This window comes from Apteryx mantelli, chromosome 4 (assembly GCF_036417845.1).
Source record: "Apteryx mantelli isolate bAptMan1 chromosome 4, bAptMan1.hap1, whole genome shotgun sequence".
NCBI classification, from domain to species: domain Eukaryota; kingdom Metazoa; phylum Chordata; class Aves; order Apterygiformes; family Apterygidae; genus Apteryx; species Apteryx mantelli.
In genome coordinates, this window is record NC_089981.1 from 29,571,578 (window position 1) to 29,586,260 (window position 14,683).

At 35.9% G+C, this 14,683-nt stretch overlaps 1 protein-coding gene across 1 annotated transcript in view; it reads right to left on the reverse strand.

The window, feature by feature from the left end:
• SBF2 (SET binding factor 2) overlaps positions 1 to 14,683 on the reverse strand; it is a 281,893-nt gene that overhangs the window by 43,849 nt on the left and 223,361 nt on the right. The window contains exons 21-28 of the mRNA XM_067296115.1: positions 14,535 to 14,608; positions 13,950 to 14,145; positions 12,754 to 12,881; positions 10,294 to 10,469; positions 9,203 to 9,348; positions 5,037 to 5,235; positions 2,761 to 2,957; positions 259 to 396 (exon numbers count right to left, since the gene is read on the reverse strand). Of these exons, the coding sequence (XP_067152216.1) occupies positions 259 to 396; positions 2,761 to 2,957; positions 5,037 to 5,235; positions 9,203 to 9,348; positions 10,294 to 10,469; positions 12,754 to 12,881; positions 13,950 to 14,145; positions 14,535 to 14,608 (1,254 nt within the window). The remainder of the gene's footprint in view (positions 1 to 258; positions 397 to 2,760; positions 2,958 to 5,036; positions 5,236 to 9,202; positions 9,349 to 10,293; positions 10,470 to 12,753; positions 12,882 to 13,949; positions 14,146 to 14,534; positions 14,609 to 14,683) is intronic.

Sequence of the window (14,683 nt, forward strand, 5' to 3'; positions counted from 1 at the left end):
AAACCATAAACTGCAGGTTGAGAATCACTTACTGTCAAAATAACAACACTAAAAATATATTTTGGGAAAGATTATAAACATCCTTTACATATGGAAAACACATTCACCAAAACTGAGAGTGAAGAAGTTATCCAGAAAGTGCAACAGTAAAAGGAAAAACAGAATTCATATTGGAGAAATTTACTTAACATCAAATCAGAGAAAACTAACTCACTTTTCAACTTCCTCATAGGAAAGCACTGTACAAAACAATTTTACCTGGAGACAAAGCAATTGTTGGTCTAACAGTGAGAGTATTACTGCCATTCATTTTGCAGTGGACAGATATCACATTCAGTAAGGCTTGGAGGTACTTCTCCTGTTCTATACTGCTTGAAGATTCTAAAGAAGCAGGAGCTAAATAAATTCACAGAAAGAATGGAATACATTAAAATACAGAAAGTACATTTATAAATATATAAAATAGCAGATGAAAAAGCTCACTAGGTAAAGCAGAGCATTGAAAACTTCATGATTTGCCCATTCCTTTAACGATGAAGAATTTTCAGAACATCTTCCCTTGTCTGCATAGCAAACACCCAGCAAGTTCTCCCGCGATCCACTGCAGAAACTAAGCTTCTAAAAGACGTAAATTACTCAGTGGTCACCACCCTAAGCATGCATCAATAGCCATAGCCCTAAGCAATAGCCCTAAGCATCCATCAATAGGGGTCAAAACAAATGGAATAGAAATGATGTAGTTTTCTCTTCACTCTCAGAATGAAAGGTAACATTTTTAAGTCTGTGGTACTTGTCAGCAAATTTCAGCCTTTAAAAAAATGTGTAGAGAACAGATGGAACAGTTTCTTTAGCAAATATAACTTAAAAATATATTCAAAAAACTCATTCCATCAGCTCTTCTTCACTGCAGTAAAGGAAAGTTACTTACTAATAGCTGGAGGTTCCTTGAAATGTATTGTCCATTCACTGAAAGTGCATATACATATCCAAGGACACCAGCGTTCATGCCCACTTATGCTGCATTTAGAGACATCAGTGGACATAACCTCCATGTCCCTCAGGTCCCCAACTCCCCTAATCTGATCTTTTTAATGGGATAAAGAAGAGAAGAAGGAGGACAGACAGTGTGTTTACACCTGCATAACGCATGTTAAGGAATCTCCAATTAAAATAAGTAACATTCCTGATCCCCACTGACAGTCCATGTGCTCTGTCACCAGTGGGTACCTCCAGAAAGTGTCTTCCATATGATTAGGTAACTTGTAGGAGGAGGACTGCACTGTCTGTGTGAACCATGATTCCATATCTGGAAACCTTTGAATAATCCTTGACGTGCACAGAGTTTCAGATGACTACTCTACAGATCTCAGAAACAATCATTCTTCAGTTGTCACTGATGTTGCCTGAGTTACTGGGGACCTTGAGAATGACTATTTCAGATAGAGAGAAGCTGTAAATGACTGGATGAAAGCAAAGCCAGAGAGGCCACAGAAACAGTTTAAAAACAGAAGGCGAAAAAAAAGTCAGATGAGAAGGTAGGATGCTCTCAGAATGTACTGCAATGAAGTTAAACAAGGATGGTCCACTTAATACAATCTTAAGGCTTAACAAAAGTTAAGAATCAATTAACAAAAAACAAAATCAGGGAGGAAACAAAAACATAAAGTTTTCAGTGTATGTTAAAAAATTAGGTGATGATGGAAGGAAACACTACCTCAACTGGACAAACCCCACCCATTTCTGTCCATATGCACAGACTTAAAAGGAGGTAAAGGAGATGAAGGGCAAAAAGATCATAGCAACTTAAACTGGATTCAGTGTCTTGATCACAAGAGACAGCATTTGGAATCAGAGGTGAAGGAGGGAGAGTAAAAGAACCTGAATGAGCACATTTTGATGAACCACAATTACTGTAATTTAAAATAATTTTCTCTTCTCCAGTGATGGTCCAATCAGATTCTATTCTGGAGACTAACCAACAATTACCTGATTAGTTGGAGGTGTCAAATGAAATTTCAAGGTATCCCTGTTAAAATTAGTATCTAAACTGGAAATATGACTAGGAAGTGATTAGAAAATGTATGTGCAGGAAGCATCATGCTGCTGCTCTGTCTGACACAGTGGAACAAGCCTGAAGACAAAACATTATTTTCTCTTCAACTTTTAAGCAGGGGTTGCATATCCCAAAATCCACTTGAATGATGTCTGGGTTAATAATACGGTGTCTCCTATGCCTTGAAGCAATACCCCAAGAAGTCAATTCAGATCTGAATAATTTAGTTCTGCCTAAACAGAAAGATAATGTCCGTATTGCTTCTACTTATGAAGTTTTATATTCTGAAGAGCAGTGTGTATTTTAGGAAAGAGAATCAGTGGATGAACAGCTTGATTTATATGAAATTCTGTTACTGAACTGGGCAGGTATCTAGGGTGAAGATCCACGGCAATAATGTCGAGTGTAAGATTATATATGGAAAATTTGCCTTTCATCCTTACCACCATTCATCCCCTCACATACTGCTTAACAGCAGTATAAAGGGATGAAACACACCCATTTCCTCCAGACATCCTCAAACTATAACTACCCAACCCACATTTGTTCATTTCTTGACATACAGTAATTAAACTGAACGAATATAATATTAGACAACCATTTATATCCCAAGTCTTTTGATACAATCATATCACTGATTTTCTCTACAAAACTAACTATTCCTAAAAAAGATTTCATATATAGAAAGCCAAGCAGCATCTGCTCACCTACAGTATGTGTGGTTTGCGATTTGAACAGGCCAACAACTCCCTTTCCATGAAAGCCCCCAGATCTAAGTAGAAGAGTACTGTTTTTAGTGTTTTTCCAACAGACAACTGGTAGGCGATTGTGACGATAACAGCGAGCAACTCTCTGCAGACTGCTGTCTTGAACAGACTGAGGTACTACCAGAAGCCCAGGATAGCTGTATTGAAAAAGAAGGGGAAAATAAGAACAACAATTAAAATCCCAGTCAAAATTTTAAATAATGAAAAGATTCCTTTTTTTAAAATTACAGGCTAAATGTATGTCTAAATCATTTTTTATTTAGCAACACTTGTTTTCTAGTCCAACCCTAGCAAATACATTAACTTGTAATAGAACTGCAATTTTTAAAACATTTTAATTAGGATAAATTTGTAAGACTATCACTTCTAGCCTTCTTCCATTTAAAGTTATTTTTTATTAGTTAATATTTCTCTGCTCTGTGCTTCTCTTATTTGTCACTAGAATAAAGCCAAATTTTTGAAAATTACACAGAAAACAGAATTTTCAGGCATGTAAATGATGCAGCAGTTTTAACACTTGTATACTGAATATGAGAATTGACAGAAAAGAATGTTTACATTGCCTGAAGTATCGCAACTAAAACAATAGTTTTTGGTTGTAACTGGCTTGTGTCAAAATACATTATAATTTGTAGCCAAACAGCATGGAACAGTGTATTTGAAACAGACTGTTGGTGTACTTTTTGAAACACTGTAATACATTGAAAGATTAGGAACTGCACTGATATAACAGCTTTAAAAATAGAAAACCCAACAAGATAGCAGTTGTGTTTATGCAAGTGAAGGAGGGATTGAAGCAATACGAAAGATTATCTTTTATCTCCTAAAAAGAATATTCAAGTAAAGTAACAATTTCATGTTCAGAAGAAACTAAGAGGAAGAGCTGGGACAAGTTAGCACTTACTATACAACTTTGTTCCTATACGATATACACTACTCTTATAAACATTTATTGAGCTGCCCTCATACAAAAATCCATGTACATACCATTTATGGTTTATCTCCTACAGTACAGTAATCAAATTAACTAATATGGCACTAGACAAATATTTACATCCTGAGACTTGTGATCCACTCAGATATTAATTACCTTCTCCAAAAAGGCTATAAAATATTAAAAACAGCTGTTTTTTTGGTGGGAGGGGAGACAGTTATTTACGTAATTTTCAAAGCTTAACTAAAAATGTACAGATTTAAATGACTTCCTTTGCATTGTATTCTGTGGTGATTGAACAAAAACACTGTTGTTAGTTTGTTGCTCTAGGTAAGTGAGAAAGCAGACAGGATTTAATATTTTCTTGTGTGCCTTCTTCCAAGAGGCAGTGGCAATTTCATTATCCATAATGAAAACAATGACTAGTCAAAACTGGCTTTAGAGAATGCAGATGCTCTTCTGATATGACTCATGGAGATATACTTTTGTATTAAACAGCATATTTGTGGGTAGTAGTAGTAAATTACATCAGCTTTCACAACAAAAAAGGAACTACATGTTTTTCTCAGTAATGTTCATGTGTTCACACACAGCATGTGACTTTCACAACAGACTTCCAAAGTAAGCAGTGTAAATATCTGTTCATGAATCCAATTTTAAAATATATTTTTAAGTACGTAGTTATATACATCTGTTTCTGAGGCTTGCTTTCTGATTTAGGGACAGAATATATTCTATATGCACATAATTTACATAAATAATTTCCAGTTCCAACAGAGCAAGTTACAGAAGTCACCCAGATCATAACAGAGTGAGTTCTACCACCTAACTTCATGCCTAATTCAGAAAGCTGAAAAATAGCCTCCTAATTTAGACACCAATGTAGAAAGCCAAGAGAGAGAAACTCCTTGGAAAGGCAATTCAGAGTACCTAGGTTTGTCTCCCTGAGAGCCCCAGGGGCACTCTCTTTGCACTGCCTTTAGGGAGGACATAGGGAGGAAGGCCAGGCTCGTGCCAGCCAGAGCTGCAGGGGCAGCGCAGCCCCCTCGCTGCTGGCTACCTTCCTGGGCAGTTTTTCCCAATCAGCTGAACACACATACAGCCATCACGTCATGGAAGAGTGGAATACAAACAGCTTGAAGGTCACTGGTTGAACGCACTCACATTTAACAAAAATTTGCTCAGAACAAGTTGCTTAAATGGACACATCAGGTGGAACGCATATTTAAGAGGTATTATGTCATCTTTATTGCCAAATACTAGACTGAATTGGTGAACTCACCTCCTGCAAAGTGAATACATCCTGTTCAGTGCAGTTATTCTTAAGTATTCTGTTTTTGAGCGAGAAGAGTTGCTACTGATGGTCCCCAGCCCCAAACGCTGATAGTCTCTGAAACAGGCTCTTTCTACTAATTGCTCCATCGTTGATTTCTCTGATGCTTTTAGAGTACCACTTGTGTGCAGTTCACTGTCATCTGAAACTGAAGGTAAAAAAGGTTACGTGTTTGCTCTTGGGGTGGCCTGCAGTTACACAGAAAGCTATGGTATTTTATTCTAAGCAAAATATTAGTTTGTCTTATTGTCAGTGATGAACAAAAGGCACTAATAAATACAGACCAGTTTACAGAAATTGGAAGCAACAAAATAATATTTTAGTCAAAAAACTTAAATATACCCCAGTTATCTACTGCACTTGTGGTTGGCATGGCTGACACCTCTCTCACACTAAAATCACGGAAAAAATTATCTTGTACATTCATTTGACCTGAACGGATGGCAGGTATTCTTTTTTTCAATAGCCTATTTATGAAAACTTACTAAATTCACAACTGCCATACAAAGATGTACACAAGACAGAATCATTACGGTGTGCACATAAATTCAGTGAACATCCAGTGGATAGGCCTCATACTTGTTTTGCTCTCTCTTCAAAAGATGTAACAACCTTTTTAAGGCTTAATTCAAGTGAAAAACGTTTCTATGTCAAAATTTCACAAAAGATGACTCTCTTGTTTTCCTAATGCCTCAGTATGAATGCCAACCAGCAGCCTTTTTCAGCAGATCAGTAATGTCAGCTGCACCTTCCAGAAAAAGCCTTCAACCGTGAGAGAGAAAAAACATGTCACAAGTTCAAACTACACGGAAATTCAAGTCAAGCAAGGTTTTTATACTAAACTTGCCACCTGCCTGTTATCAACACTTTAACCTCAACTATTTTCAAATGCTTTTGACAGCAGATTTACAGTGTATACCAGTTACTTGCTTCCATTTAACCTCAAACATTAAAATATGCACACAGGAAAGGAAATATTTCTTCATGAATGAGAGACTAAAGGTACTGAAAAGTATATAAGAATTTAAATTTAAAACAGGACTTCTAAATTAAAAATTAAAATTGTATTTAAAAATCAAAATTCTGATACAAGTAAAATTTTACTGGCATTAGACAACATTCAGAACTTACATGACTAAGAACCTAGATACCTTTTCTCTTTGTGAATCTTAGCATAAAAGCTAAATGAAAAATTTTATTACCTCTACTGCACATCAAAAAAACACAAACAAACAGCCCTGTTCTCTATTTGACCTAAACAATAAACACAGTTTAACCTGGTGAATGTCTCTTCTCTTTCTATGTTTTTATGTTTGTCATGTAAGAAAGAAGTTACAAACATTTAAGATGATAAAGTTCACTTAAAAAAAGGAACACATTAAATGAGCTTTAGATATAATTTTATTTTAGGGTATACAGAAACTTACTATTTAACAGTTCTGAATGTAAAGCAATAATTGGCTTACCTAAGGTCAGTGTGTATTTTTTGAAATGTGTTTTCTAAATTCATTTCTCTGTCATGAAAGCAGGTATATTGGTGATCAGAATTTGCAAACCATTTTCCTGTGCACATAAAAGCTAGACATTATAGGAGCTCATGTTGGTGCCCTTAACCTGATGTGGAAGATGAAGATGCTTTGCTGGCTTAAGTTCAAAATGTAATTTTTCATTTGATTTTGAAAAGAACAGGAGTAAACAATCTATTTTACTGTTCTTGAGCTTCTACTGCTTGTAAAAATGGGTTTTACAGAAAGTCTCAAACTTTATGGAACATCCCATTGTGACCATCTACAGCAAACAGCATTTGGTAGGGATGAGATTTGAAACTCTCTGAAAATAAAAAGATGGGGAGGTACTGGAGGGAAAAAGAAGCCAGGTGTTCATTACCAACAACTTACAACTGGAGTACTGTGCCCAGCTTTGGAAATCACACTGCAAGGTAAATATGGACAAATTAAGGGGATTCAGAGAAGAACAGTGAAGATGATCAGAAGTCTATCATGATTAATAAGGAAAGATTGAAAGAACTGCAGATATTTATTATCAATAAAACAACAGAGACAGGAGATATTACAACAGTCTTCAAATACATTAAACTGCTATCAAAATGAAGGAAATCATCTCTTCTACATATACACGGAGACAGAACACAAAGTGAAGAATTTAAATTGCAGCAAGGCAACATTTGGGCCTGGACAACAGAAAATTGTCTGTTTTTCTCTAGCATTAAGGATGGTTAAAGCACTAGAATAAATTGCTTGAAGTTGTGGAATCTTTATCTTGAAAGCTTCTAAGAGAAAGTTAGGTAAACAGATTAAGTGTGTTGATCCTGCCTTGGGGCAGACAGATGGAGTAGATGATCTCCTGGAGTCTCTTCCAACCCTATCTTCTCTTAGAGTTCTTTAATGTTTTTTAAAAGACTGTGCATCACTCGCTGCAGATGGTTCCCCACTTGCTTCATTCGTGGTATAGCTGCACAGTTTCCTAGACTCCAGTTGTTGAGACTTGCAAACAAACATTAATGCACAGCAGTCAATATAAAACAAATTGCTGTAATTAAGTGGCAAATTTCCTATGGCTATTTGTATTCAGATATACCAGAATTCTGCCGCAAGAAGTCACTACTGTTGTCAGCAGACTACCCAAGAGGTGTCAGTGCAGCACTGGGAGAAATGCAAGCTGTCAGACTTTCTTCACCTTACACCTTCCCAAACACAACATCTGGGAAGCAGTAGCTAGGAAGTCTCACTATTTATGTTTTATATTTTTGTTAAGGGAGAAAAAAGTGACTATCATTAATATTTACATAACACCTGTCTTCATGGAAGAATGCAGTTGTTTTGTACTTTTGCAGTGCAGACACTTTCAGGATTTTGTCATTGTCAAGAGAAGTACAAATATACAGATTGATTATGCTTGCTCTGTCTGGGTGAAGGACATAGAAAAACAACCAGAATAGGCACAGCCCTCAGAAGTGCTTCTGACCTGAAGATTTTGCAACATCAGAACATACACTAGGTCAGTACTTAAGGAAGAGGCTACAAATTCAACTGAAGAACCTAAGTTTTCAGTAGTGTAAAGACGTTCAGTATTTCACTATCTTTTCTTTTTGTCTTTTATCCACCACATTTATCTGTAATGAAGGAAGAGAATCAATATTTTTCAGCTTTCCTGGAAAGGCCTTCTTCCACTTCAGAGAGCACTGAGACAGTGCAGTAGCAGAGTCCAGCTTCAGAGAAGCTTTCATTGTCTGCACAGAAGTCATCTTGCTCACTGAGCAAATATTCAAAAGGAAAAATTTGGCTTGACTGATATTTTGAAGAAATTATTAGTGTTTGATAAACACCTCATTATCTGAAATGCTAAATTAAAAAGAAAAAAAAGAAAATGGTATGACAAACCAATACCTGCTTATGTACAGGAGAATCTGGTTCCCTCTAGTGGTTTATTATAAATTAGCAGTGGTCCAGATAAGGATATACTGACAGCAGCACATGGTAGGAAAAGAAGTATTTGGAAGAAAGTCGAACTCCACACCACCACACCAACTATAAAAAGTGTCCAAATCATTTTCTACCTTCTTTCCCAAAATATGCTCAATTGAAGTTTGGAAAAATGGCATTTTCAATGAAAAACAGTATTTTCAGTAATAAGGACTTTTGCTCCTTTGAGAAATCATTTGTCACTTCCACATCTGCAAAATTCTCCCATATTTGCTGTTTCTTGAACCTCAGCAATTACTGCTTTCTTGTTATAGACTAATTGCTGATGCCAGACTGTTTAAAGATAAATGAATGTTACAGTGTGCTTCAGTGCTGTTTTGTCTACACTATTAAGATGTAACCCCCTCCCCCCCCCCCAAAAAATACTGTGTGAATGTAGTTTGATAACTAAAATCTAGCATCTTCCTTTACCACTGAATGAAGTCAGCTTCCTCTTTTGTCCTATAACCCTGGTCATCACAAATGGAAACTGTTAAGTATTTGAAATCTTTCTTACTCCTGTCTAGGCAGACTCTGCAATTTCTTCTTGAAGATATTACTCATTCAACATATTGGAATGGAAACATAATAGGATAAACTTATCAGCCAAAATGAAAAATATTTTATGATTACCAGATATATCATCATCTTCATTCCAGCCTGGACGATTCCCTCTTTCTTCCACTATTGTGCCTGTCTTCTTCTTTAATAAATATTGGCGGCCAATTGTCATCTTCCCAGCACGTTTTGCACCTTTCACAATGGTTTTTGAGAAGGTACTATAAATCCACAGCAATAAAAATATTTAGAAAGATATGTGTAATTCTCCCTGACAGCATGTACAGATTTTTATGATGAACCCACTTACCCACATAAAGCATTCATAATTTTTCATTTAATATCAAGACAGAAAAATCCTAACCTCCAGAAAAATGCATTTCTACACTTATTTTAAATTGCCATTTTTATTATATCAGATAATACTTTGAGATAAATTTATGCCTACTATGACCAATAGCAATGAATAACCAGTTGTCACCTTTCCTTAGGTATTTGTGTTTTGCTAGCAATGTGACAAGTCTATGAAGTTGATGGAGTGAAGGCAGGAAAGATAAAAAGTACCTTAAAGTTTTAGGATTCCATGACCAGCTTGGGATTCTACTTCCCTGCGTCACCAATGCGATAATCAACAGAGGATCATGGGAACTGCCGTTCTGGCAGAGACTAATGAACCATCTAGTCTAGTAAAAATTATTGTATAAAATAAACTTCAAAAGAAGACCCAAAGCTGAAACTCTTTAAAGAATACTAGGACAACTGTACAGACTGTACTATGGGTGGAATGTATTCCTACCAAAACTAGGATATTAACCTATAGCATAATATACAAGAAAGTTGTATTAATGGTGGCATAGTTTGCATAGCTGAAGATAATATTAATATTAAAGTATGTGTTTTAAGACGTAACGAGATACTTGCTCAAATTTTCCATGGTGAGAAGTTTGGATAAAAAAAATATTTTTACACCAAATCCACATACATTTCATACTAACCTACCTTTTATTTGGTAAACATAAAAAAGCTGCAGAATAGTAATCAGTTATTTTGACTTTCCTGAAGACTGCTTAAACGATCTGCAGTTCTGCAAGGCTGTCAGATCGGTCAATGTATTTGACTAATAGTAAACAAGAACAGCAGTAATAAAAGAAGAAAAATGACTATACCGGAATGAAGTGTTCTTTTCTTTTTGCTTTGGTAAAATTATTTGTGGTGCTGTTTGCCCAGCTGCAAATGCAAAAGCACTGAAGATAGACTGAGGATAGCGGAACTTCATTAACTGTTTCTTAAATATTTCCACCACTTCAGGACTTACTTCTTCATCGAATGCTACCTTAATTAACTGTATATAAAAGACATGACACATTAGAGTCTGAAAATATCATTATTTCTAGAATTCAAGAAATTAAAAGATCTTAAAATATATTGATAAAAACATCCTACTTATGCAGTACTGTGCATACTGGAAAATACAAATATACGAATGTACATCTTACTGATTGTAAGGGATATTTATTTAGTTCATTAATTTTTATTTACATTTTACATTTATATTCCTATACTAAGTTATTTCGACTATGAAGCATCTAGAATTCCCATAATATCAAACACAAAATACTCTGGGTAAATCTAAGTGCAGGTGCTGGCGCTAAGATGACTACATTAGTTAAAATACTAGCTACATGGGATAGCTTAGGTGGAAATACTCTGTCAGCTCTGTCCATACACTGCAAACAAGGTTTGGTAATATATTTCAAAAACTCTCATCAAATCAACAATTTCAGCATTCATAAATCTCAACCATTATTCTTCCGTTACTTACACATTCCAATTTTTGCTTCACCTTACAAAAGTTCAGAAAACTGCTACTAGCAAAGCATAATGGTGAAATCTGATGCCAAAAAAGGAACTAACATGCTATTCAACAGTGACCTACTAATCCATTAAAATCCTCTTTATAAAGTTTTATAATGCTTTTGAAAAAATCCCATGACCCTCAGCCAGAAGAATGACAGTCAGCTCTTGGGGATAAAATAAAATAAAAATAAAATAAAATAAAAATAAGAAAATGGGGAATACATAAGAGGGCCAAAAAGAACTATCAGAATGAGGGAAAAGCAAGCAAGCAAACAAAAAATATCCTAGAGGTTTATTTTTGTGTGCCTAAATAGCTTTGAAGTCTTTCATTTGCTATCCATAAGGTAGGTTTCATCACCGGTTTTCCATTTCACTGGCTTTAGTAATTATTTTCCAGACAACTAATAATTCTGTTGTTCTAGGACCTCCTTGAAAGGAGGTTTTGAATCTTTGACAGTTACAGTGATACAAAGTTTTGAAGACATTATAATAGCACAGCTGTAGCCAAAACCCTTTGAAAGTCATAATTAATAAACAAAGAGGGGGGGCTATCTGATACAGTATTGAACTCTAGCTGCTACAAAGGGAACAGAAAGTAAACTGTCTGCTGATCGTTTTTGTTTTTATAACCTCATACGAAACTATGCTAAACAAAAGCAGAGATGATGTCTGACCAGAATCCAGCACTAGAAACACTGATCTGTGTCTGCATTTAGCACATCATTGAAGCATGCTAGCTATTCTGGTAAAAAAAATCTTTAAAAAATAAAAGTCCTCATCAAGTCCTCCCAAAAGTCCAAAAGAATAACTTTCTTCAGATTGTTTTAATTAAAATATCTCATTTGTCTTACTAATATTATGCTTTTGAATAGGATATTGAAGGATAATACAGTTAAATAATATCTATTATGTAAAGAACTAGTAAAAATACTGATGACCTATTTCATTATCAGTAAAGACTTATTGTTCTGAATGAAAATATACTACTTCTAAAGTCAAACAACCCAGTAAAATATTTTATACCTTAAGCACTGCTGTATACTTCTAGTCTACATTACAGAATTCTTCAGCTTTCCACGTTTTGGGCTTTGACCACAGATTAGATCAGGACCAAGAAGAAACATTTAGGGAGAGTTCAGACTCCTAAAGCTTCGAAGTCTCTCTCTGCCAGCTGTCCTGTAGTACCTGCTTCTGTTGAACACATGGAGGGGGATCCTCATGACAGCAAAGTACCAGCCTCTGTGCAGAAGTCAGGGCATTTCATACTGAGGCCCGCTGGTTCTTGCTATTGGTGGCTGCCCTAAAGATTCCTGGAAGCGTAGCTTCCATTTGCAATGTACTATTAGGGATGACTTTCTGCCATGGATCCTTCCAGAAAGTTGGTAAAGTGGAAAGTGTTGACAAGTAAGATTTATAGCCTTTTCATTTCTTATTCATTCTGTATAGCTAGAAGAGAGAGAATGCATGTTTCCACTGGCCTGCCTGGGCCTCTGCTTCCTCACATGAAGAGACTTTGGACTCAAAGATAGCTCTTTATTGAATCCAAAATAGAAGGGTGAGGAAAGGAGTGAAAGACATCCAGTTTGAAAACAGTAAACCTTCTGTGAGCATCAGCTGGGCCAAAAAGCTCAAGGGTGTCTATGACTGCATTCTCTATTGACTCCACAGGTAGGAAACTGAACTCCTCACAGGTATCAGGACAAAGCAGTGCTCATCAGTATTTGGAGCTGACTGTAATATCACATACATTTTACAAAACTTCTTTTTACCTGAAAGGTGGCTGAAGAGATCTGCAGTCCTTCCTGCATATTCTGCTGCAGCTGATTCTGTATAGTGATCTTCTTCTCCTTTGTAACAGATGCAATAGGAAAGCTTCGGATCACCGTCTGTTCTCCAACTAAGGGCCACAGAATTGTTTTTACAGATACTTGTTAGATCACTGAGTCAGATCTATTTAGGTCACACTGTACTTTGAATACATAGGAATGAGTCCTTCTACACAGTGAAAATGCACCCCTAAAATCTAGGTTGGTAGAGGCCCAAGAATCAGTTTCAAACCTGCTCATTCTTCAGGTTGCATTATGTAGCTTATAAACAAGGAACGATATATAGTAATTTCTTTACATATGACCATGAAGTCTCCAAGACAACTTTATATTTCAGAGTGATAATTTAATCTGCTTACAAATGGCAGCTGTCAAAACATGAAAACTATCATTCGTAAGAGCCATAATTTCCGTTATATAGTAAAACAATATGCAATTTATTAATAATCCTCTTAGGGAGAATGCTGGCACATGAATATTTTTCATTTAACAGACTTATAGTGGCTGAAAAAAGTGTCTAATGAAAAGCTAGAGGCAGTAGAAGTTGCAGATCACACAGAATTCCTATGTTCCCTCTTAGCAGTGAAGCAGTTTATTATTGCTCTGCATAGCAAAATTATTAAATTAATTTTACAGATGGAACAGAGGTATAGAGATACTAAGTATTTTGTCCATTCGAAACAGAAAGGCTATGGAAATGAGTGGAATACTATTCAGGAACATCCTTGTTTTCTTTCTCCAAGTTTAAGCGGTCCATAAGAACCCATGAGCCCGTAATACCATATGACAGCCTACTGAACTGTTTCCCCTAAGACAAGTGCATATTTTGATTTTATACTACATAAGTAACTGAAGACAGCTTTCTAAATACCTACCACTACACAGGAACAAAAATTTCAAACCTCATGTTTCCAATGAAGAAATGAGCTCTAGTCAAGTTAAAATGTAAAATCAAAATCAATCATTGTCACATGTAGTGATAAAAACCCTATATGAAGAGATTATTCTTGTGTGATCAACATGAAAAATTATACTGTGCGGTATATGAGCTTTGATGTTGATGCTTAAGTAGATGGATAGGTCAGTTAGAGTCCTGCATATCTGAAGGACCACAATTATCACTGTTTAATTTTTCTTACCCAATTGATCATGAGGAGTGCCTTTAAATATAATTCTGTAGGTGGTAAGGAATAAAGCTCCTTCAGCAGGGAGGATGTGAGGACCTCCAAGCAATCCTCCTGTTGCTTCCTCTCTGCCATCAGGATCCAGCAGCACACGGAGACCTTCACAAACAAATTCTTCTCCAGGCAATAAAGTTGGTCGTAGAATCTTGGGCTGATGCAAATAAATTAAAGTGCAAGTGTAATGGGGATACCAGAGTTATACCTCAGTCTAGTTATAGTATTTGGCATAAAAAGCTTCAAAACAAAATTGTTGTGAGACTGATTCCAGAGAAGGGAGATGGAGTTTGGACTTAACTAGGAGAAATGGGTCTTGAAAAACAGGGGGCATGCAATATCTTGTTTATGTTCAGAGGTTTAGCTCTGCTAGTTTCATAAGTTCATATTTCATGAGACCAAAGCCAAACAGTTTATTTATCACTGGTGGAAACTTTCTTTCAGTGTTTTGATGTTTCCTCTTAACATGAGGGAGGAAAAAAAGAATGACTAAACTGCATGATTCTAATACTTGTAAACAGTACAAACATGTTTCATAATACTTGCCTTCTGTATTGGTGGAAGTCTTCTACTCTCACGATGGACAGCCTCCAGGGTCTCTATGTGCATTGCTACAATGCCTGGAAATCAGTAATACCGTAAATGAAATCTCACATAACATGAAAGAGAAAGTTGCAATGTAATTATAACTCTGA